The 23,206-nt window shown below is 42.8% G+C and overlaps 1 protein-coding gene across 5 annotated transcripts in view; it reads left to right on the top strand.

The window, feature by feature from the left end:
* Nucleotides 1-23,206, top strand: part of CDC42BPA (CDC42 binding protein kinase alpha) — a 172,225-nt gene that overhangs the window by 40,535 nt on the left and 108,484 nt on the right. For all 5 annotated transcript variants that reach the window (XM_037138820.2, XM_037138818.2, XM_053659562.1 and 2 more), the window contains 3 exons: nt 8,884-8,967; nt 13,293-13,388; nt 18,810-18,958. In XM_037138820.2, the coding sequence (XP_036994715.2) occupies nt 8,884-8,967; nt 13,293-13,388; nt 18,810-18,958 (329 nt within the window). The remainder of the gene's footprint in view (nt 1-8,883; nt 8,968-13,292; nt 13,389-18,809; nt 18,959-23,206) is intronic.

Here is a 23,206-nt window from a genome sequence, read left to right as displayed (position 1 = left end):
AGTGAGACTTTAAAAAAAGGTAACGCTGGAGTTGGGGTAGGGGAAGGATTAGACCTAGAAGAGACTCCAGGCAGGGAGACCTGGATTCCTCACTCTCAGCCCTCCCCTCCCCTCCCCCCACCTAATCACTCATCAACTTTTACATCCTGAACACCCTAAGTGTCTCTTGAATTTCTTCCTCTTTCTTCCCAAGTTAGAGCCTCAGTATCTTACACCTGAGCTGCTACTGCAACCTTCTCCTCTCCTCCCTCCCCCGGAACCATTCTCCAGAGACCTGGTCTGGCTGAAGCCAACTCTAGAGGATGGTCCCTGTCGTCTGCATTTTAAGGTTCTGGTTGATTACCATGCACGCTCCTCCATTATTTGGATCCTTCAGCTTCATTTCTTGCTACTCCCTGCTGGAAAGGAAACCTTTCCTAGGAAAGAAAACTACTTTTTGTCCCCGAACAGTGTTACCCCCCACCCCCATGGCTATTTCTTGCTTCTGTGCCTTACTCATATGTATATTCACGTATCACACACCTCCCTCCTCCGCTCCTACCTTTTGGGTCAAGGATCTCTCTTTTTTGCATTTTATAGGACCTTCTTTTTATTGTTTCTTTTCATGTTGTGCTGTAATTATCTGTTGAGGTATGTTTCCCACACTGGACTGAGATTTTTGAGGGACAAGAACTCATTCATCTTTGTATTCTCACTAGTTAGCATAACACCAACCATACAGGGAGGTGGTAACAAATGAGTCTGTTACCATTTTTCAGGTGAATAGTGAGGCTTGAACGAGGCCAGTGGCAGTGGGAAGGGAGGGTGGATGGGTGGAAGAGAGTGGAAGGAAGTCGCTTGGGTGTCAGTGATGAGTTGAAGGTAGAAGTCCTATGAATGAGGTGCAGCTTGAGTAAATGAGTTTCGTATATAGGTTTTTCACTTGTTAATTTTGGGATTTTGCTGAACATTCTAGAGATGACTAGTAGGCATCTAGAAATATGGGCTTAGACATTAGGAGATAAGGACTTAGGAGTCATTGCCATCTAAGTGTTAGTTGTGACATTTGGAATAGATAATACAAGTCAGGAAGAAGATATGAAAAGGTGGAGAACGGATCCTTGGGGAACGACATCTAACAGGTTATAGGAAAAAGAAAAAGGAGCAAACTGATGGTCACAATGTCCAATAATGAAGGGATGTTGAAGTGGGTGTGAATTGAGAACAGTATGTTTTCTTTGGAAATTAGAAGGTTATTATTAATCTTTGAGAGGATAATTTCAGTTCGGTAGAGTGAAATGGAAGTAGATTGAAGTAGGTGATTGAAAGAGGTTGAGAAGCAAATACATGATGAGCAAGTGGAAAAAGGAAGCGCGAGCCATTTAAAAACGTGCTTTGTGGAGGGATGATGCCTTACGGAAAGTGATGTGATCTCAATTCTGTGAAGGCGGGGTGGCGGTGAAGTGTTTGTTTTGATTTTTGGATGGGAAGTGGTCTTGGAAAAGCTTTCAGTTGATATTCAGGAGCCAGAAGAACGGACACTTGAAGTCCAGAAACAGATCTTTCATGGGACAGGGGCAAGAAGAAAAAGAGGGGAGGGTGCAGGATAAAGATCTCAGATGGTAGCCTTAGCCTTGAAAAGTGGGCGGGACACTTCTTCCTTGGGTTCCAGAGGAAATGAGGAAAGGGTAAGTAGCAATGTAGAAACATTTAAAGGTGGCATGAGGGAATGAGAAGGGTCTGTTTTTTATAAGGTAGGCGACCAGGTCATTAATTGTAGGTAAGAGGTGGCTAGTAGGAGAGGGGTGGGGTAGATGGTGGTGGCAGTGTTTTGGAAGATTGGAAAAGGACAGAGAATTAATGGTGGGACTCCAGGTAGGTTTTAGGGCTCAACTGAGATTGAGCTATGAAAAAGAAGAAGGAAGAAATGATAAAAAATACGTAAATAATCCTTTTTTTTCTTTTATAAAGGGGACTAGAAGAAGAAGAGGCCCTGGAGAATTACTCGTAGTTGCTTACTAGGATTGTGAGGCTGATAGCTAGGGGCAACGGTGTTTGTTCATCATAAAGCTAGGAAGGATTGAAGATTGGGGTGCAGGACTGGGGAGTGGGGTGCAGGGCCCATCAGCCTGGCCATCGGGTGACTAGGAATAAGGAATAAGTCCTCCTTGGTCCCAGGCCAGTGCAATTAGACCTCTAGATTCAACTCAGTATCTAAAGCATGACTGATAATATTTGAGATTCAGTATGAGAAGGCATCTTTTTTTTTCTTTTTTGGTTTGGTCTTGCTCTATATGTGTATTGATTAAAATATGTAAAATTAATGCAACAAACAGAGTGCTGATAATTTACTTTGTTATTTTAAGACAGTGAATTTTGTATAGAAAAGTAGTATTGGCTGGATTACAAGCTCTTGAGCTTGGTTCTTCATTCCTGATTAAAATATTTCTGGTGGCCTTACAGACCCCGTGGTATTTATTAACTTACAGATTTCTAAATGTAAAGACAACCCTAAAGAGATAATGATTTCCTCCAAGATATGTCGTCTTCCACCAGGAATTTGTAAACAGGTATACAGACCCAGTGCATAGGCTCACCTCCCCAGTGGGTGGGCTCACCTGTGGTACGGATATCTGATAGGAGCAGCATTCCTATAAATTATGCTTTTTCTGAAAAAATTAAAACTATGAAAATAGAGCATAATTATGTTACTCCTACAAGACGTGCATAATTCATGGGAAACAGTAAAGGAGCAAGATATAATCGAAAATCAACAGCTCTGCGAATTAAGAACCTTCTCTCTACGACTCAGTTCTTGTCAGTTACTGCTTAACTTAACGCTGGGTTTTCCTTTTTGCTTTCAGGAAAACCTTTAACTTACGCCCCGGGTGTTGCCTGTCCACAGTTTCCTGGTGGCTCACCGCTTCTGCCTGCTCCAGCCTTGCTCCGGCAGCTTCAAGGCTTCTGGGCTTCAGAGCTTGTTGTGAAAGCTTGCTGCTTTGGCCTGCTACCCCTGCTTCAGGTGTCAAAAGCTTTTAATTAGCTTGCTTCCTCTAATTATTATAACTAGGGCCTGTGTGTCTGCATAACCCAGTTCTAGGGTCTGAAGGAGAATTATTTTTAGCCATTTATTCTTCCCTAGAAACCCTTGTACCTTGGCTCTCCTGGGATCAAGGGAGAGTAAAAGTTTGAAGTCCATACTGCATGGTCCGCCTTTGACAGCCTCTGCACACACAGGGCGAGTCTTCAGTCCGTGGGGCACACCGGCACGGGCATGCTGTATTTCCATGGCCAGTGTCTGTTCTGACTGGCTGATGCCCGTGCTGTACCAGTTCTTAAGTACTGTGACTGTAGCTATTCTCTAGATAAATCACGTCTCCATAGAGAGGCTGCTTGTAGCTGTTTAGTAAGTTCTTTGTAGTGTTTTTAGTTTGCTTGTCACAGGGACTTCATATTTTTTTCATTTAGTACAATATTTTGAACACAAACTGATCACTAACAGAGGAGTTTACAAAAATAATAATTTCCATACATATTAACAGTGATCACCATTAACATGGCAGTAGCTCTCAAGATGATAGGCGTGATGCATGGGAAGCTGTCTCCTGGAACTGGAGAACTACTCAGGTCTTACAGTGGTGGGGACCCCGGGTCCGTACGCAGCCGGTGGGGACTGGAAAACCCGCTTTCGAGTGGCGTTTGGAGTAAGGAAGGTGACGTGCAATGTGCTTATTAGCCCGGTGCCAGGTGCAGGGAGAGGTTCTGTGAACAAGAGCTGTTTGTTATTTTATTATTGTTAATAATAAATCAAGGTAGAAATTAAACAGGGGAGGTAAAAAGGAGACACAGACATGAAGCAGTAAGTAGGGGGCAGTCACAACAGATAGTAAAGACCAAGTTGCGAAGGCCAGACTCGAAAAGCCACGTGTACTGTTTAAATGCCGTGAGCTGGGCCAGTCTGTTACACACTTAATGAATGTTAACATCCACACTTGTGTCTCCTTTTCCATAACCGTGTTTTTTAGATTCAGTGTCGATGCCGTACCCTCATGTGTATCTACCTCCATGGATTACAAATCACCCACTGTTTATTCAATAAAACTTGTTAAATACCTATTGATTGACACTCAGATAGATTATAAATCATTCACCATTAATTCAGCAAATATTTATTGAGTACTTATTGATTCTCAAGCACTGGGTATATATTAGAGAACAAATGAGAATAAATTATTCCTGTCGTTGTAGAGCTTATATTGTAGTGAGGCAAACATTAAACAAAATACCTCAATAGGAGAAATGCATAGCTGTTAAATAACAGGAGGGGGGCATGGGGGAAGGGCAGCAAAGAAATGGGATGGAGAGTGTGAAAGGGCCAGTCTGGGAGAGGGCAAACCACGTGGCTTCAATGGGGGAAGACTGTTCGAGACCTAGGGAGTAACGGTGCGTGCAAAGGCCCTGAGTTGGAATGAACCAGATGACTAACACTTGTGGCGCAGAGCGAGCTCGGGGGAGAGTGGTGTGGGGTCTGAGAGGCTGGTGAGCCGGAACATGTGGGCCTTACAAGTTACAGTAAGGGCGTTGACTGTTCTTGGAGACAGACTGGAAACTGGGAAGTTTCGGAGCAGAGGCGTGCCTGGACCTGAGCTGTGTCTATCCAGGACCGCTGTGGCCGCCGTCTTGGACGGTGGGGAGTTAGGGCAGAAGTGGAGAGGCGAGGTAGGACAGTCCAGGTAAAATACAGTGGTAGCTCGGCGTGGGTGGGCCAGAGCGGGAGAGTGCATTCTGGATGCATGAGATGTGGAGTGGATTTGCAGAACTCCTTGGCATCTGTTTATTGGGTATTGAAATTCTGTTTAATATAGTGCAGTCAATCCTAAATTATGTATTATAGCTATAGTGTTAACAACACATTTCTTTACACGTCATCTACTGGTTCTTTTCTGTAGTGTTTGCAATGTCTCTGATATCATAGTGTTTTTTAATATGAAGTCTTAAAGGCATCATTATATTTGTTTTAAAAAGATAACTTTGCTATGTGTTAAATGTATAACCTTGCAGTCGATACTAAAAGTACTTTCCATTTTGGTCAAATTAAGTAGTGAGAAAGGACGTTTTCACACACTTCCCTCTTCTATCTCAGTTAGGAATAGTTCTTGAAATCTAGAACCTGAAGTTAGACTTTTCGGGAAATCATTTTTTAAGTTTTCTTCTCCTGAAATGAACATGCAAATGATCTGTAGGTTTGACGGAGAAAAGCAGGATCAGTTTTCGATTTGTGACTTCATTGGCTTCATGTCTTTTTTGTGTCATCTTGTCATCAATTTGAAAATTCAAGAATATTTCCTGAACTGACATTTTTATTTCATCACACCCCACCTTTTTCCAGAAAAGTTTTTAGGCAACTCACGGAACTGTTACAAGATGGCTTTGAGAATTTTTTCCAGCAGCCTGGCACTTCTGGTTCCCACACAGATGTGCAGAACGGGTCTCATTTGGTTCTTACCAGCTGCACGGCAGCACTTTAGTAGTAAGTGCTAATCATGTGACCAAGGTGACCTGGTATCCACACTATCCAAGTCTGCATCCCATGCTCCAAACTTTGCATGCTCCATACAGAAATTTGAATAGAAGTCATATTACCTGGAAACACCTGGTTTTGTAAAATTTTGTTGACTTTCTCGATACACACACGGCATAGAAATGTATAGGCATGTATTTTATATGTCTATATAAAAACAATCTACAGACTTCACTAAAGTTCTTTTAAACAGATGTTGTGAACTTTTCCCTATTAAATAGTATTCTTTAACAGTATCTTCAAGAATATGAATTTACAATAATTTTGTGATATATCCTATTTAAGCAGTTACATCTTTCACAATATTTAAGTTTCCATTATTTTACTATTGGAAGCTGCACTGTGGTAAACATCATGGCATAATTTTTATTTGTATGTGTTTTCAGTGGAGGATTTTGTGGCTGTGATTCTGTGGATATGGATGTGTCACGGGTCACAGTGATGGAGAGTTAGCAGTCGAGGAGACCACAGTCTCTTGTTTTATGGGGAAGAAGTCGAAGTGACTTCTTAACGTCTGCCGCCTGTTAGTGGTGGAGCGAATGGCGGTTAAGAGATCGGGGAGGGTGTGCTGGGTTCCAGTCCTGACTCCCGGTAGTAGTAGGAAGGCTTACTGAACTCTAACCAGGTGGCAGACCCTGTTGTAAGCAGTTTGTACTGCTATTAATTATTTTAATCTTTACCACAACTGCGTAAGGTAAGTTCTGTTATTAACCCTGCAATAGTGTGGATAAAACTGAACTTTTGAAATGTTAAGTTACTTGCCCAGCGCCACGTAGCTCGTATCAGAGCCAGGAGATAGCGCCAGCGGCCTGACACAGTCCACACCGCCAGGGCTGCCCCGAGCAGCCCTGGCGAGTCTGTGTGTCTGTTTTGTGTTAGTTTGTTTCTGCTGCGCAGCGCTGCAGTCCAGGGGTGGTTTGGGTTCCAGTAGTTTTGGGGTTCGAGAAAGATTATTTAGTGCATATATTCTATTTTGTTTAACAGTCCTGTTGGGGTTTGGAGCAGTATCTCATGAGCATGTTTGTTTTTGTAATAAGTGAGACTAAAAATCAGAAAAATGGCCAGAAGGGAGTACAGGCAGCTGAATGGGTTGTCGAAGCCTCTGACGCCCAGCATTGCAGGCAGGGGGTTGTGGGCCTGCACAAAACTCTGGGAAGGAGAGAGCCTGGCATTTAGAACGCGCGTGTCGGTGAATCCTGCTGCTTCTGGGAGTACTCGTCTTCAGGCTCATACATACCATCCGCGTGCGGCACTGGCGCGTCATGCGGTGCCAGGTGTACTCTCCTCACAACATGACGTCCGCGTTCCCTGATAGCCTTCTGTGTCTCTCCCAGTGCTCCTGTCCGTCTGTCTGTCTGTACTCCCAGTTGTGCAACATATAATTTGAGTCCAGAGTAGCTGGACTCAGATTTTCAGCCTTTCAGAGATCTAACTGAAATAATGTTTCACGTTCTCCTTCCCCATGAATACAGCAGCCCCCTTGCTTTACTTCTCCATCGCTGTGGAGGGATAACTGACACGTAACATTGTGTGGCATGAAGATTTACAAACTGATGGTTGGGTAGATTCTGTGAGACGGTCCCCACAGTAGAGCTAACAGCTCCACCCCATCATGCGGTTACCTCTTCAGTGTGTGGTGAGAACACTCGCGGTCCTCTCTCTTGGTGGCTTCGGCGGCTTTGACGCCTTTCGTGCAGCACGGTTAACTGTGCGCCCCATGCTGCGCTGCACGCCAGACTCCCCAGGCCAGCTCATCTCCTGACCGGAGGTCTGTGCCCTTGACCGACCCCTCATGTCCCCCAACGCCCAGCCTGGCAGCCACTATCCCAGGGTCTGCTTCTGTGAGTTCGACCTTTTCAGATTGCACTTGTCAGTGAGATCCTTCGGTATTTGTATTTCTGGGTATGGCTCATTCGAATTGGCGCCATGGTCTTGAGCTTCATCCACGTTGTCACAACAGCAAGATCCCCTGCCTTGCTATGGATGAGTAATATTAAATAACTAACATTTTCTGGATCCATCGATCCATCAGTGGACATTTAGGTTGTTTTTGTGTGTTGTAACCCCCCCCCCCCTTTAAAAGGCAGGAACCTTCTAGGAGGATAACTAAGCCCCTCATTTCTGCAGCTTGAGCAGATGTGACTAAGACTAAAGCTCCTGTATTTGAAAGTGAGACATTTTCTCTTTCTTCCTCCCCTTTTAATCGATGAAAAGCTATAATCACAGTATTACAACCATTTATGACAGTTACTAAGGAATGTTTCAGTGTATATCATAAGACACTGATTTTAATTCTATGGTCAGTTACTTTTATTGCCATTTGATCCACATATAAACTTATTAAATGACCTTGATATGTTCATTTGCTCTTAAGATTAAAAAAAAATTGGCACGTGAGTTTAAACCTGTCCTTCATCTTTGGAAATGTTCCTTTGAACTGTTGGAAGGTATGTGGTATATAGTCTATTCTCTCCTTCTGCATATTAGGGTCGCACGTGTTGTCTTCTCCTCCAGCCTCCAATAACTGCAAATACCCTTTGTCTCTCCTGCTGCTTTAGTTTGCTCTCAGCCCTTCAGCAGTGAGCTGGAAAGGCCTTCTGAGGTTACCTAGTCTAACCGAAGCAGAGGAGCGGAAACAGAAATGTAATCTGTTTGTGGAGGGTGAAAATACAGGCTCACTTATTTGTATCTGATAGGCTTTTGATTCATAACTAAAATACAAAATAGGGAAATAGCTGTTCCATTTTTTGTTGTTGTTTGAAAGGAATTTGTAAAACTCTAGTTTGTAGAGCTGTTAGCCTTAGTGGATCTTTAGGGTGTGTGTGTGTGTGTGTGTGTGTGAGAGAGAGAGAGAGAGAGAGAGAGAGAGCTGGGGGTTGTGGTATAGTGGGTAAGACTATGTGGTGTGAAAATTATCATTTTTAGTTTATTTCATTTTGCTTGATCCTACAAAACAGATTTGTGTTGGAATTTGGCATTCAGTATTTAATAAGCTCTAGTAATTTTGTCGTAGACATTTTGGTAAATTCCTTAGTGATAGTACATGTCAAGTTTAAATTCCAGGGCAGAAAACTTGAAAAGGATGATGTGATATATAATTACCGACATACAGTGTTCACAGATACAGTTATTTGTTTGGCACTTATTCATTAATGTAACTTTTTCAATTGATGATATTATTTGATTTAGGATCTTAGAATTTGAACTGCATGGAAATCATTGATAATTTTGGTGTTTATTTTTTTACAGAGAGGAAAAAGGAAAATGGATGACTGGAAAATGTATTATTTGTTGTATTTTAAAAGTTGTATTTCCTTTTCTAGGTCGCTGTAGTAAAACTGAAAAATGCAGACAAAGTATTTGCCATGAAAATATTGAATAAATGGGAAATGCTGAAAAGAGCAGAGGTAAGATTCAAATTACTGGAATGTTTAATATTTTAGGATTTTTTTTAGAGAAACTATAAAATTATAGAGAGCCAGCGGATTCTTAGGTATTATTTAATATTTTTATCGATGCTGATATATTCTAAGGCCCAAGACAAATTCAGTAGTTTACAATTGTGATATGGTTATGATAAAAGTTATAATTCATTGGTTGTAATTTAATATTGTCTGAAAACCAAATGGAAACCCTTGTAATGTGGGGCTTACCCATTTATGTTGAAAGGATGTGTGGAAAATAGTTTCTTTTATATGAAGAAATTTAGTAATGATTGATTTTTAATTTGTCACAAGTCGTTTATATCATTCTGTATTTATCTGTATTCTGCTCCATGCAAAAGTCAGCAGGAGCTTTGAATAGGCGCTCTGAGAATTGTTTATTGCTGATCATGCAGTTAAATTTGTTTTGTTTTACATTATTAAAAATGGTAGTGAAATCTGCTCTTGGAACAGTCATTAGCATGTTTGTGTTGGTGCCAGATTTGAGGGGCAGAGTGGTTGGCACGATACTAAAACCATCTCTGGTGGTGTGGCAGGGTCAGAGCTGACGTCACACATGGGCTGGGGTGGGGCTCTGTGCCAGTTGTGCCCTTGGGCCTCTGGGAAGCAGTGCTCACTGGTACGGAGGCAGTTCAGCCCTCGGACCTGTGGAAGGTCCTGCTGCTGCCTGTACTAAGCATTAGCCCTGGAGGTTAGCAAAACCTGTAAGGATGCTGAGCAGTTCACCCTTAGAAATCTTTCTGTATCTGCCAGTGCTTGTAGCAACCTAAAGAAGAACAGACACACAGGGAGAAGCAAAAAACTTTCCCATGGGATGGATAGAGTGGTAGTGAAAGCCAGTACTTCACTTGTTCCTTGTTTTGGGAAATCTGAAAAATACCGCAAATACAAAGGAGAAGCTAATCATTTGACTCCCATCACCTAAAATTAATCAGTAACATTTTTGGCAAGTTTTTGCTTCCAGTTTTTTGTTGGATGCATCTACTGGAAAAAACTGCACAAGTGAAATACAGATACATTCTTTATAAAACAAATTAATAGCGTGTAACAGATAAGGCTGAAGTACTCTTTGCACATACCCCACCCAAGTCCAGCTCCTCTCGGACTCCCACAGGAAGTGACTGTGTAATAGTCTCTGTTTAAAAAGTATCTGGAAGCATTTATGGCACTTTCCGGCCTATGTGCCAGTGCCCACTACATTCAGTAACTTCAGTCTTTACTTTGGGATTTCCCTAGGACTGAATTGCCTTATTGGCACTGCTCAATTTTCCAGGTAGTCAGCACTGAGACTGATTTTAACATGCGGTATATTTCTCGGGGAGTTCGTTTGGAGTTGACACCTACAGGAGGGGAAAGTGGTGGAACATGGTGTGCCAGGGAGAGGTCAGCCTGTCCCCATAGCCTCTGTCGGTAGAACAGGGAGCCACGGAGCAGAAATGGTCCTTCAGGGTTGTCCTGCATTGGGCCAAATGACTGGCTTTTATTATGCACCTGCCTCAGTCAGTTGCTGGTGACTGGCTGCAGTATCCAGTATCCACGTCCAGAAGGACGTGGTCTTGGACGAGTAGGCTCTCTGCAGCTGAGGGCAACCTGAAGGAGCTCGGCAGTGTTGTCAGCCACGAAGCCACAAGTCTTAGTAAGAACTAGTGCACAAGTATGTTGTGATCGTTTCATTGAAATCATAGTTGTAGTTAATTTAGGATTGCAGAGTTAGTACAACTCAAAACATTGAGTTTGTGCTTTCTATAAAGTTGGGTATGCTGGGGAAGAGTTGTGAAAAGGAAAGGTAACTGGGTTAGCTTTCATTACTGATCGGAAAAACTGGCAAAAGCGAAGATAAAAAAGAGACAATTGGCAATTAAATATTGTTTTGTGGAAATAAAAAACATTAATATATTCTGTTTCCGGGGCAAGATGGAATGGAAATTCTTCTCCCCATCCCTTCCATTAAGTACAGCTAAAGATGCTGCACATGAAATATAAAACAAGCGTGAGGAGACTCTGCAGGGCCGAGAGAAGAAGGTGGACCAGCCTGGGGCCCTGGGGCAGCACTTCCCTCTGAAGTCAGCGGTGCATCAAACTAGTCATGCCACCGCAGGAGGACGTGCAGTGTCGAACGAATAGAAATCAAAGGGACCGCGACAGGTGGCGGTCAGGGAGGCTGCTGTTGGCGGCCCTGCAGCCCTCCAGTTCCTGATTTTAAAGTAGTTTTTATACCGGGGGGGTTGCATGTTGTGCTGGCTCTAGAATTGATCTGCCCCTTCAGTCCTGCCCCTCAGTAGGGGAACTCCCGCCTTTGGAGGGCAGACAGGCAGCAGACTTGGGAAGCTGTTGCCAAATTGTCTTCTAAAAGTATTGGGTCGGTGTATTTTTCACTCAGTAGTGTGTAAATGGGTCTGTCGTCTCACTCATTTGCCAATTCTAGATGTTACCAAGTGATTTCTCTTTTTTGAATTATGTGAAAAAACGTTGTTGTTGAAAAATAAGTTCAAGAATGACACATCTCATGTTTGATTTAGCCACCAACTGTATAAATCGATGTCTTAGTGTACAAGAGGTGATACTGAAATTCTTGCATTTTGCACTTTAAAATTCTACTTCTCCGTTCTTTTTTTATGGAAAAATTCGGCATTTCCTCCTCAAATATTAGAATAATTCAGTTATTATTTGAAAGAATTTTTCTGTGATAACATTTTACAGGTGATAGAAGTCTATATAACTAATAAACGAGAAGCCGTAGTACATGTGATCAGGGGTGGATTTTCTTGTTTTAACACACGATTTCCAGGTGTTCAGGGAATTCTGATGTGCTGGGTGGGAGTGTGTAGGAAGAGCGTTTGTCTGATGAATGTGTACCAGTGGGCCTGGGGGGAGAAGCATGTGACGGTTTCACAGAATTATTTTTCTTTATATGCAGTCCATGTTAACTTCTGTTTTCATTGTGGGTATTCCTGTTGCTGTGTCTCTTTAACCAATAGCCCATTCAGGATAAAATTTAAACAATATATAACTGAGTATTAAAAATAAAACACTTGAAAACAGTTAAGACCATCACTGCTGCAAGCAGAATGTTTGGTTGACTAGAAACTGAGTGATGATAGAATCTGAAGAAGTTACGTGATCTCCAGTAACCCCTCCTGCATGTTTACTGCATCCTTACAGACTTGAATATCCTGTTTTCAAAGGGAGATACTTAAAAAATTTGAGTTTTTGAGACATTCCAAAAGATAGTTATCAGGTAAAATGGGCAAAGGGGAATGAACAATTCAACGAGAAAACTCAGATGGTCAATAAACATTTATAAAGTCATTTATCTGCACCTGTAATTAGGCATAAGTTAATTAAAAGAACAGTGAGATATTATTTTACACCATGGGGTATGGGAAATGTGGCGTACGGAGGTATTACTTTACACCTATCATCTTGTCACATAAAAGTCAGATAATGCCAAGCACAGTTGAGGATGTGGGGAGAAGGTAAAGATCATACACTAGGGTGTGGGTAGCGTCAGGAATTGGTGCAGCACTTGGGAGGGAAGTGGCTGTGTGGGGTACAGCTGAGAAGGCTTCTGTCCAGCATTTCTACTTTTAAGTGTGTGTAGTAGAGAAACTCCTGTACATTTGTTCGGGTATATTACTGCAACATTGTAATAGCACAAAATTGGAAATAAATGTTTCCATGATCAGGATGGTTGCATAAATTATGGTGTAGTTAAACAATGGACTACCGTAGCAATTACAAGGAAAACAAGTCATGATTGAGTAAAAATTAATCAAGTTGTAAAAGGATAGATAAAATCATATCATTTATGGAAATTTTCAGAATACAAAACAATTCTGTTATTTTGAGTCACAGTCATGTGACCAAAGCATATGATGGAAGGAATATGTCCCAACTTCAGATTAGTTACTATATCGGGGGAAGAACGGAGGAGAGTGGGATCGAAGCAGGAAGGCCGCAACTTGCATCTTACTTTCTTAAAAAGATCAGAAGTAAATGTGGTAAAATGTTGACACGTATGTTATCTCAGTGGTAGGTTTGATCGTGCTTCTTGAATGATGCTGTGTATTTCCTGGTGTTTTTGAACTCTTAATGTACTTTAAGTGAACTATTCCAGTTGTCTAATTCTGACTGCGCTTTAAAACTTGTTGCAACTCATGTAATATTGGACAAACTGTTTTTCCAGAACAGAAAGTGTAGTAAACATATTAAGCAATTGTTTGCATAATATATGTATTTCCTCGTTTTACATAGTGTCATCTATCTAAAATTTCTTTTCCCCTTTTCAGACAGCCTGTTTTCGTGAAGAAAGGGACGTGTTGGTGAATGGAGACAATAAATGGATTACAACTTTGCATTATGCTTTCCAGGATGACAATAACTTAGTAAGAATCGTTTCTTCCCACTTTTATTGAGAAATAATCGACATGCATAACTGAATAATTTTACGGCCTAGAGCATGATGGCGTGATTCATGTGTGTTGTGAAATGATGACCACAGTGGGTTCAGCTAAGACTGTCTGCTCATATAGATGCACTAAAAAGAAAAGAAGAAAAGGGAAGTGGGAAGAATTCCCCAGGTGTTGAGAGCCCTTCGGACTTACTCTCTTCACAGCCTTCCCCTGTGTCCTAGAGCTGTGTTGGCTGCAGGCGTCGTACTGAGTCCTTCGTGCTTATTCATCTCAGGACTCGAAGTCTGTACCTGCCGACCACCTTCCTCCTCCTCCTCCCCCCGCCAGTCCCTCACTCACCTCTGGTGACAGGTCGCATCTCTCTCTGAGTTTGGGGTCTGAAAGGACGAGGGCCGTTTGAATGAGAGTGAGGCCAGTGGGATTAGTGTAGCATGAAGGGGAGAGAGACAAGAACTGAGGCCTCCAGATGTGGGTCGTGCTGAGGGATTCAAAGTGGGTTTTAAGGAGAGTGTGATAAAGTTTTATATTTTACATAGAACATCCCGGCTGCAGTGCGGAGGATGGATTTCAGGAGCAAAACTAGAGAAGGAAACAGTTAGGAGACTTGGACGGCATTCAGGTGACAGGTTATGAGGGCTCGCATAGAGGTGATGGTATCCTAGTAGGGATGAAGACGGAGGGCATGGTTTCGGACACTGTTCAGGAAATAAAATAATTAGAACTCTGTGTTTGAGCGGAAGTCGGTGGAGGAGAGGAGTCAGGGTGATTCCCAGTTTTCCAGTGTCTAAGTTGTGGCCTTTGGTGGTTAGTACTTGATGAATTGAGTTGGAGAATGTAAGAGGAAGAGTATTCATTTAATTTGGTGTACGTCAGGCCTGAAGTACCACGTGGCCCATTTAGTGGGTTAGATCCACACCTGGTGCTGCTAAGGGCGAATGAACAGCACTGCGTACCTGGGGAGCTTACACGCCGGAGCTCGGCAAACTATGGCCCACAGCTCGCACCTGGCTCTACCTGTTTTTGTGCAGCCTGCAGGCAAAGAATTGTTTCATATTTTTTAAATAGTTGAAAAAATTAGAAGAACATTTTGTGAATGTGAATATTGTATAAAATTCAAACTTCAGTGGCCATAAAGTTTTACTGGACACAGCCATACCCACTGATTTATGCACTTTGTCTACGGCTGCCTTTGAGCTCCAGTGACCGAATTGACCAGGAGTGACCGAGACTGGCACGGTGACGGAGGGGAACACACTCTGTGCCATGCTGTCACTGCTTCGCACTGCGGCTCAGCAGATGGCAAATTGCAGTGACAGTCCCCTTGAGGGCACCGTGGGTGCTGTGTGTATTGCCCTACTGTGACGTCCCACTGTGTCTGTCAGTGGGGCACATGCATCATGGCAGGCTGGGGAGGGGAGGGTGCAGCTCCACCCCACCTGTCCGGGAGGGCGCAGCAGCTGCTGCGTGGCCACACGAGCACTGGTCGCTGCAGTCAGTAAGGTTGGAGAGTTTGAAACAGCATCTCATCACGGCAGAATTCCCACATAAACACGTGAAATGAAACGAGGCTGTGACTCTGGGAAGTTCCTTCAGAGGCTCGTGTGTTAGGCAAGGAAAGCCATTCACCGGTGTTGAGACGATTAAATCATGCTTGATTGCAGCAGCCAAAGAAATGTGTCCACAGAAAATTAACTTGTCTGGAACTATTAGCCTTTTGGCAAGAACAGTTGCTCCAAGAGTTGAGGAAATTGGGAGGAACATCAATGCTTGATTATAAAATCAAGGAAATGATGTTGAGTGGTTTTCTTTGACCTGAGTTGAAAGATGTTACTGATTTCGCTCAATTCTTGTTATTTGAAGAATTAGCCTGTGTGAATAGTTCGTGTGGTATAATTACAGTCAATAGTATTTTCAGAGAAATTCAGAAAACACTAATTGGGCACAAACTGAATTGAAACGTGCTAAGATGTAGTACAACTGGGCGTGAGGAAAATAGGTGTGAAACAGAAGGAGACTTAGTTGGATGAATATGTAAATCATTAAATATTAGGTGCTTAATGCCTATGCATATTCATTGTCTTACTAATTGAAAGGTAGGTAGTTCACAGCGAATATTTGAACCTCTCATGTGTAACTCGATCAGCGGTACTGACGCTGAGCTTCAGCCAGTCTCGTGGAGGCATGTGTTACCGCTTTTGTGGACGTCTGCCGAGTCAGAGCTGACGTCCTGTGCAACGCAGCTCTTCAGTGGTTTTCCTGATGGTAACATATCACTGCAGTATATTGAACCAGGGGCCAAGACTGAAATGTTTGGGGAAAAAACCATCCTAAACATTATTGTGAAATACTGAGTTACTGTGGAAATGAGCTACTCCTGTAGGCTTGATGTGTTTTTAAAAATAAATTTAACCTAAATTACAAGGCAAAACAGCGCTTACACGCAACACTTACGCTATGGTGAGTTCATCCTGACAGCTAACGCTGTTTGAGTCACACATAATGTCAGGCTGCTTTACCTACTTCCCTTGTTGTCAAAAGTAGAAAGAACTGAGATCTCCATTCTCACACTGATTTGCAGCAGATAGATCTTTTGAGCTCAAACCATAGTTCTAGCATTAATTTTGGGACTTGGTGTAAGAGAAAAGGAAAGGTCCATAGTTCAAAATCCATTTAGCTGGGCATTTGAGGGCTTCTGCCTAACCTTCAGTTAGAAGTGATTGATCTGCAACGTAATGACACGCTTAAACACAAATACCAGGAGAAAAATCTGACAGCATTGTATAAATGCCTTCCAAGGGAGCGAAATGTCCAATTAAAATTACGTGCTCCATAATTGTTCTTAGTGTATGTTAGTGCCTATCTTTGTGAATAGACATTTTTACAGATGAAACACATGAAATCTTATGACAGTTACAGCTCAGCATTTACAGAGAAGTATTTACAAAAGACTTTGATGGCAGGAAACACCCGCCCGAGCCCCAGTTAAGCAGGTTGCTATACTGCCTTCTTCCCACAGAAGAAGCACATTTTTCTCATTAGCAGACAGGTATTATACCCCCAAATTATACTCAATTATTATTATTATATTTTGAACTTTGCCAATAAAAGGGCGTGGGAATTTGTTTTCTTTTATTATGTAAGTACCTACATAATACTCTTGATTTTGCCTCTTGGCCTGCCAAGCCCTGAGTCAGGGCTCTGCTTCGGCAGGAGTGGAGTCCACTGCCCGGGCAGGAGAGCCCCTCCGGTGCGGGGGCCTTTCGCCCCTCCGTCTCCTGGCGTCTGTCCGTGCCCCAGAGGTCCGGATGGGCACCTAGTAAATGTTTGTGGAAGGAACGAGTTATATTTCTGACTTGCTGTGTAGAGGTATTAGGTTGCAAATTTAATAGCAGACTTTTTTGTATTTAATGTGAAAAGTTTGTGTTTGCTGCTCTACTCCAGGTACTTCCTTCTAAAGTAAGAGATGTGCGTTTCTTCTCCACCATCCATTGTCATTTCTAGCGACATGTTTATGTTAATACAATTTTATTACATTGAATTACTTTGTTCCAATCTTCATGATTAGAGTTTGTTAAGCATTAGTCCTATTAAAAATAGTAAGTAAACCATAAGCTGGTGTTTGAAATACATTGTTTCTCTAACTTTCAAAGATTTAAAATGTGAAACTAGTTTTTCTTAATTTTAAAGAAATTGCCCATGTTTATAACTTGAATGTATAGTATTGAGAATGGATTTTGTCAAGACTCTTTAGGACAAAAAACTATGACATCGACTATACTCTTACCAACCTAGAGGTAATGTCTGTGAACTTTCGGTGTATATGTCTCTCTCCTTTTTTTGCCACAGACACACTGTGAAGGAACACTACTGTTTTTGTTTACATTACACACAGTAATACTACTTCCCTTCTACAATAACCATGTGGGTTTTCCATGCAGGAAGCAATTCTGTGGCCAGCAGGGGGTCCCACAGTATAACTCAATTCCGAAACTACCTGGACAGAGCATCAGGTCCCACAGGTTAAGGGTCTGGTCTCACGGCCTGCCCTCTAGCCCCCAGGCACAGGTCCAGGTTGTTATTTGGGCTTCTGACCTACGGGCTGTGGATCGGAGATTCCCTCCGGGGGTTCTGATCCACAGTGAGCTAGCGAGCGCTGCTCACAGAACTCAGGAGAAGGACCAGTGCAGGGCGGGGCTGTGGGAAGGGACGCAGAGCCTCCACGGCCTCCCGAGGCGCACCACTCCCTCCTCCTCTCCACCTGCGGGCTCACCCAGAGCCCTCCAAACCCCGACCTTCATCACATGGGCAGGTTTGGTTAAATCCCGGGCCAGTCGGGATTGAAGCGATCTCCAGCCCCTCTCTTCAGTGGGTGGGACTGAAGGTTTCAACTCTAATCTTGGTTGGTTTCCCTGGCAGCCAGCTCCCACCCTTAGGTTATGTAGGAGTTTTCCGAAAGTTGGCTCAGAACACCAGCTCTGGTGTGATTGAAAGGGGCTTGTTATCAGTAACGAAAAATATACCTTTATCTTGTCACTTAGGAAATTTTAAGGGTTTTCAGGAGATCTGGACTCGATGCCAATATGTTTTTTTCTTATTATAAATTATAACATCAGACACACACATAATAGCCCACATCTAAAATCATTTGGCTTCAGTTTATGTGTACCCTAGAAAAGTCCTTTCCAGTATTGGTGCACTATCAGAAATGGGAAGAGAAACTTACGTCTGGTGAGAGTTTTTGTATTCTGTATTACAGTGCTTTTTGGACGCTTAGCCAAGTGCTGGTTACACTAAAGTTGTTACTGGTGCCAGATAAAATAGGGAAAATGTAGTGATGTTAAGATCCATTTATTCAACAGAAAGGACTATCTTATATTCTGAGTTTTGTCAAAAGTCCACTTTGGAGAGTTAAAATGTTCATTCTGTGAAATGGTGGTAAAACTGTGGTCTACTGTTGTAGGTGATGACGATATTGCTACTTTGTAAAATACAACAAAAACTAACAACACTGTGTTGTTTCCTTCCCCAGATTTTAGAAATTTATTCTACTCCTTTATGAAATTTATAAGTTTGTAATGTCTCCTGTTGATAATCTTTTTTTAAAAATATTTTGTTGACTTTTAGAGAATGGAAGGGAGGGAGAGAGGGAGAGAAACATCAGTGCGTGGTTGCCTCCCGTGTGCCCCCCACTGAAAATCGGACCGGCAGCCCTTTGGTTCGCAGGCCAGTGCTTAGTCACTGAGCCACGCCAGCCAGGGCTGTTGATAATCTTACGTATCCTCTGTTAATTAACAATGATATTTTACCCAGTGCTATTTGACCTCGGGTTACATTAAATATACCAATTCTTACCCTTTTTTATTTACTGAGTACCTTTCATTGTTTCATTCCCAGTATCTGGTTATGGATTATTACGTTGGCGGGGACCTGCTGACCCTGCTCAGCAAGTTTGAAGACAGATTGCCTGAAGAGATGGCTCGGTTTTACTTGGCGGAGATGGTGATAGCAATTGACTCGGTTCATCAGCTGCATTACGTGCACAGGTGAGCGAGGTGTTCTTTTGTTGCCTCGTGTGATATCTAGAAGCAGAAGCCTACTTATATCAAATTTATTAGTTATGGTCTTGGATACACTAATCATCAACCAAAATACTTATTCTCAGATGGTTCTGCTCATTGTTTTGCTTGTTGTTGTTACTGTCATTTGTCAGCATTACAGAAGTGATGTTCCTGTGAATATATACACGTACAATACCTGTTTTTAGTTCCAATCAGCATTTCTATGGTATACTTCTAAGAAAACACTCTATTGAAATGTACGTAAAATTTTCTTTTCAAAAAGTGTGTTCCTTATAGGTGACATAGAAAATTACTGATTTTAGAAACTCGAACAATAATTGGTATGATTTATATTCAAGTTAGGAAGAAACTTGAATAATATTTTTATATTGATAATGTAGAGATTTTACCTCTTCTAAACACTTCTCTTTCCATGTTTTCATTGATTGTGAAGGTTAAAGGAAGGTTTTGCCTTCATTTCCCACCTCCTACTTCCTCTGTTGATGATACTTGGTATCTGGCTGGCTGGTTCACCCCTCATTTGCAAGATGGTACTGGCTCAGAGTGGGTCTGAATGCCAGGTGCTGTTTTGCCTCTTATATCAGAAAATAGAGTTTTGCTGGCCTTTTGTTCTGTGTACCCCTTGCCGTGTGACATGTGTTTTCCCGAAGCAGGCACAGGGACAGGCTGTGCAATGCAGGGTGCGTCGGGCACTGACCCCTGGGGGGGGAGCTGGCGGAAGCAGGATTAGGCAGGGGAGCAGTCAGGCTACGCTGCAGGCCCAGCCTCAGCCAGCCCCACTCGGGGTCCTGGAGAGTTTGTGGCCTAGCGGGGCTATTGCTCATTTAGTCATAATGGCCAAGTGTTTCTTTTTCTGTACCAGTCAGTGGGTAGGGGCTGCCCAAGGAAGACAGGACTTTTGGTGAAGAGGCTGTCTGCAGTTTTGAACGAGCTGACTGTTAGGGGCCAACATTGGGGCCAAAGCCCTGGATTGAAGGAGAAGGCAGCACACTTATGTGTCCACCGTAGACCCTGAGATACAGTGACTAGTGCAAAACAACAAAATCGCCCACGAGTCTGCAGTCGCGCAGAACCAGGCAGGGACTGCTGTTTCGCCTGAGGTGAAGTGAATCATCTGAAGCTGGAAGTTGGCTCTCAAGACGGCTCACTCACGGAGGGTGGAGTAAGGGATCAGTGATGCAAGGAGACTTGACCTGGGGCGTTGAGCACACAGCACAGTGAACAGGGGATGTGGAACTGTGCATGTGAAGCCTGCATAATGTTCTTAACCAGTGTCACCCCAATACATGTAGTAAAAATGAAAAAAAAGGTGGCGCACTCACATAGTGTGGCTCCTCAGCTTGGAGTTGAGCCAGGGCTGTAGGCCGGGGGCCTTTGTTCTTTTCCTGGGCGGCTCTCCAGGGCTGCCTGAGTTTCTTAAGCAGTTGACCAGCTTCCAAGTGCAAGTGTATGTCAATATGGAAGTGTAACCATCTTCCTGCCTAGTTTACACTTGGGGTCTCTTTGCATCTTGTGCTCCAGGGAGAACATTCTCATGAAGCAGTGAGGAGCATTCTTCACTCAGAGGATGGCCGTTGGTCAGCAGGTGCACCCACACCTCCCCGACATCTGTGGGGGTGCCATCTGCAACCTCTGTCTCACTCTGCCCTTGTAAACTTGGAGTGCAAGGGGAGCCGGGGCTGGCTCTGCGAACGCTGGGCCCCGTTCGAGGCACATTCCGTGTCCTTTCTCCTGGACGTTTTTCATTTGTCCTCTGACATTAGGTTTAGATGAAAATGATAGATGATCTGGAAGGAAAAGGGCAATTGCAGAAGGTCAGGCTGCAGTCTGGATGAAAAGGAAGGAAGGGACATGTTTTCCTCGTTTGAGGTGATAAAATGTATGGACTCAGGTAAATTTTAGGCCTCCTTTGTGCACAGAAATTTAGGTCACATTTAGCATCAGCTCAATGGACAAGTCATTTCCTCCTTCCTGTGAGTCCTTCAAGTTGTACCTCATATCAGTATCATACTTCATTCCCCGAACAGAATAAAGCATAAATATGTCAAACCCAGCAGATGACTGGAGGGCTGATTCATGTCCTCCTGAGGTCTTACTCAGAACAGCAGGAGTGTTTTCATCTGCTCCAGAGGGACATTTTAGGGACAGACTTCTTTTTCAGCCACAGGATAGACTGGGTGAGTTGTGGAGTGAGTCAGCAGGCAACATACCATGTATATAAAGTGTATCATTGTGCTTCCTGTTGCACAGAGGCCAATTAGTGTTATCATTAAAACGTTACTGTGTTTGTGATCTTGATAGCTATTAATTAATTGTTTTGACTGAAAATATTGTTGACTGCAGATGATCCTAGGGCTTAGTCAAAATATTGTCATATTCTTGGGTTAAATGACTCAGATGTTATACAGATGTATTTTGGGGTTTTAATTCATTTTAATCAGACAATACCTGCATGTAAGTAAAACAGAACTCAGCTGGTATAACAAGATGACGTTGAAAAAGAGTCCCCTCTCCAGACCTCTTACGCCTGCCTTCCAGGGGCAGGCGCATTAACTCCACTCAGCTCTTGGTTTGTCGTTATTTTACCCCATATCTCTAATATCTCGGTGTCTAACGCCAGTGTTGTCTCAGTATTGATTTTAGACATATAGTATTTGCATTTTGGAATTGATCATTTTCAATCAAGAGGAGTCGTTGAATTTAGTGAATATGTTTTCAGTAAAACAGGACTAGGCGGATGCTTCCTTAACAGGGCATGTGTGTTAGAAGTCGGCCTCAGTCTGGTGCCTCAGAGATCAGACCCGTGCTTACTAGGTGACATTGCTGAGGTCGGGACACAACAGAGACGTCCAGTGTCACCAATGCTATTTACATTGTGCTGGAGCTGCCAGCCAGGCTGTTCGGCAAAAGAAAAAACTTAGAAGTGTGAAAAGAGTAGAATCATCATATTTGTAAATGTTATACAAAGAAGATCAAGGAGAACTAACCTATAAAGTACAAGCAGGTCAGAGGTCAAAAAGGACGTCCCTGGTAGCATTTGTGGTCTGGTTCACGGGTGAATATTTACTGTGCGTTCTGCAGGTCAGGCTCTCTTCCAGGTGCCGAGAGTCTGGCGGTGAACAAAACTGGCAAAAGTGTCTGTTTTCGTGAAGTGGTTTCTAATTCTAGCAACAATCAGTAATTATAAAAAGATACAGAAAATATTCTGTAATATCTTAAAAATACGGAATACTTACGGATGTATTCATTAAGAAATACCTAGCATGTATGTAACTATACAGTGAGGAAGACTGTCCCTATCGGATACTAAAATGTCTTTAATAATAAATGCACTTCGACTGTGTGAAAAGTAGACTAATTGAACAGAGTTGAAAGTCTCGTAATAGACTCAGATACTTACCTGCACCAACCAGGTGAAGGTTGCATCTCAAATCGGAGTTTGAATGGTGCGTGGGAGAAATAAAGTGAGGTCGTGCCTGTCGTGGTGCACCAGGAAGAATTCCAGACGGAGTAAGCACTGAAATGGAAACAGATTAAACTCACAGTGCTCCCATGGAATGAGACATTGGAGAATTCCTTTGCAATTTCACTGAGGATAGATGAAGCATTTCTGACGGAGTTAAAATCCAGAAAAGCGTAAAAGAAAATTTTGATAAATTCAGTACACAAAAGAGTGCATGAGATGAAAAGTCTGAAGAAACCCAGAAAAGAAATGTTCACTGGGAAGGAAAGGTTTATAACTCCTGTACTTGGCAAAGGGGCGGTCTTCCTAATGCATAGAATGTTGCAGACCACAGTGTGGTGGACCAGGGGCATTTCACAGAAACAGTAATACGAAAGATACTAAGTACATGAAAAGGTGGTCTCTCTGATGATACAGGACATGCAAGTAATAACGTTAGTATAGCTTTTCATGTGTGAGGTTGACCAAGTACAAATACTGACAGATGGCTGTCATATGAAGCTGCAAGGGGACTGAGCGCGCACACCTCGTGCTCAGGGAAGTGTGAGTTCAGCTCAGACGAAAGGCCATCTCGTGCATCTGTCAAAACTTCAAATGCATGTGTTCCACATCTAGATTTTTAACCCAAGACATCATCACGTATGTGAAAATGACACGCACGGAGTTGTTCATGCCAATATTGTTTATAAAAGGAGAAGCTTGGGGAAAACTCAACTGTTCAGCAGCAGCTGACTGGTTAAATCAAGTCA

The sequence above is a fragment of the Artibeus jamaicensis genome, unplaced genomic scaffold, assembly GCF_021234435.1.
Source record: "Artibeus jamaicensis isolate MK-2021 breed Jamaican fruit bat unplaced genomic scaffold, CSHL_Jam_final scaffold_754, whole genome shotgun sequence".
In the NCBI taxonomy this organism is placed as follows: domain Eukaryota; kingdom Metazoa; phylum Chordata; class Mammalia; order Chiroptera; family Phyllostomidae; genus Artibeus; species Artibeus jamaicensis.
The sequence above is the reverse complement of the archived record's forward strand: the minus strand, read 5'-3'. Positions and strand labels throughout refer to the sequence as shown.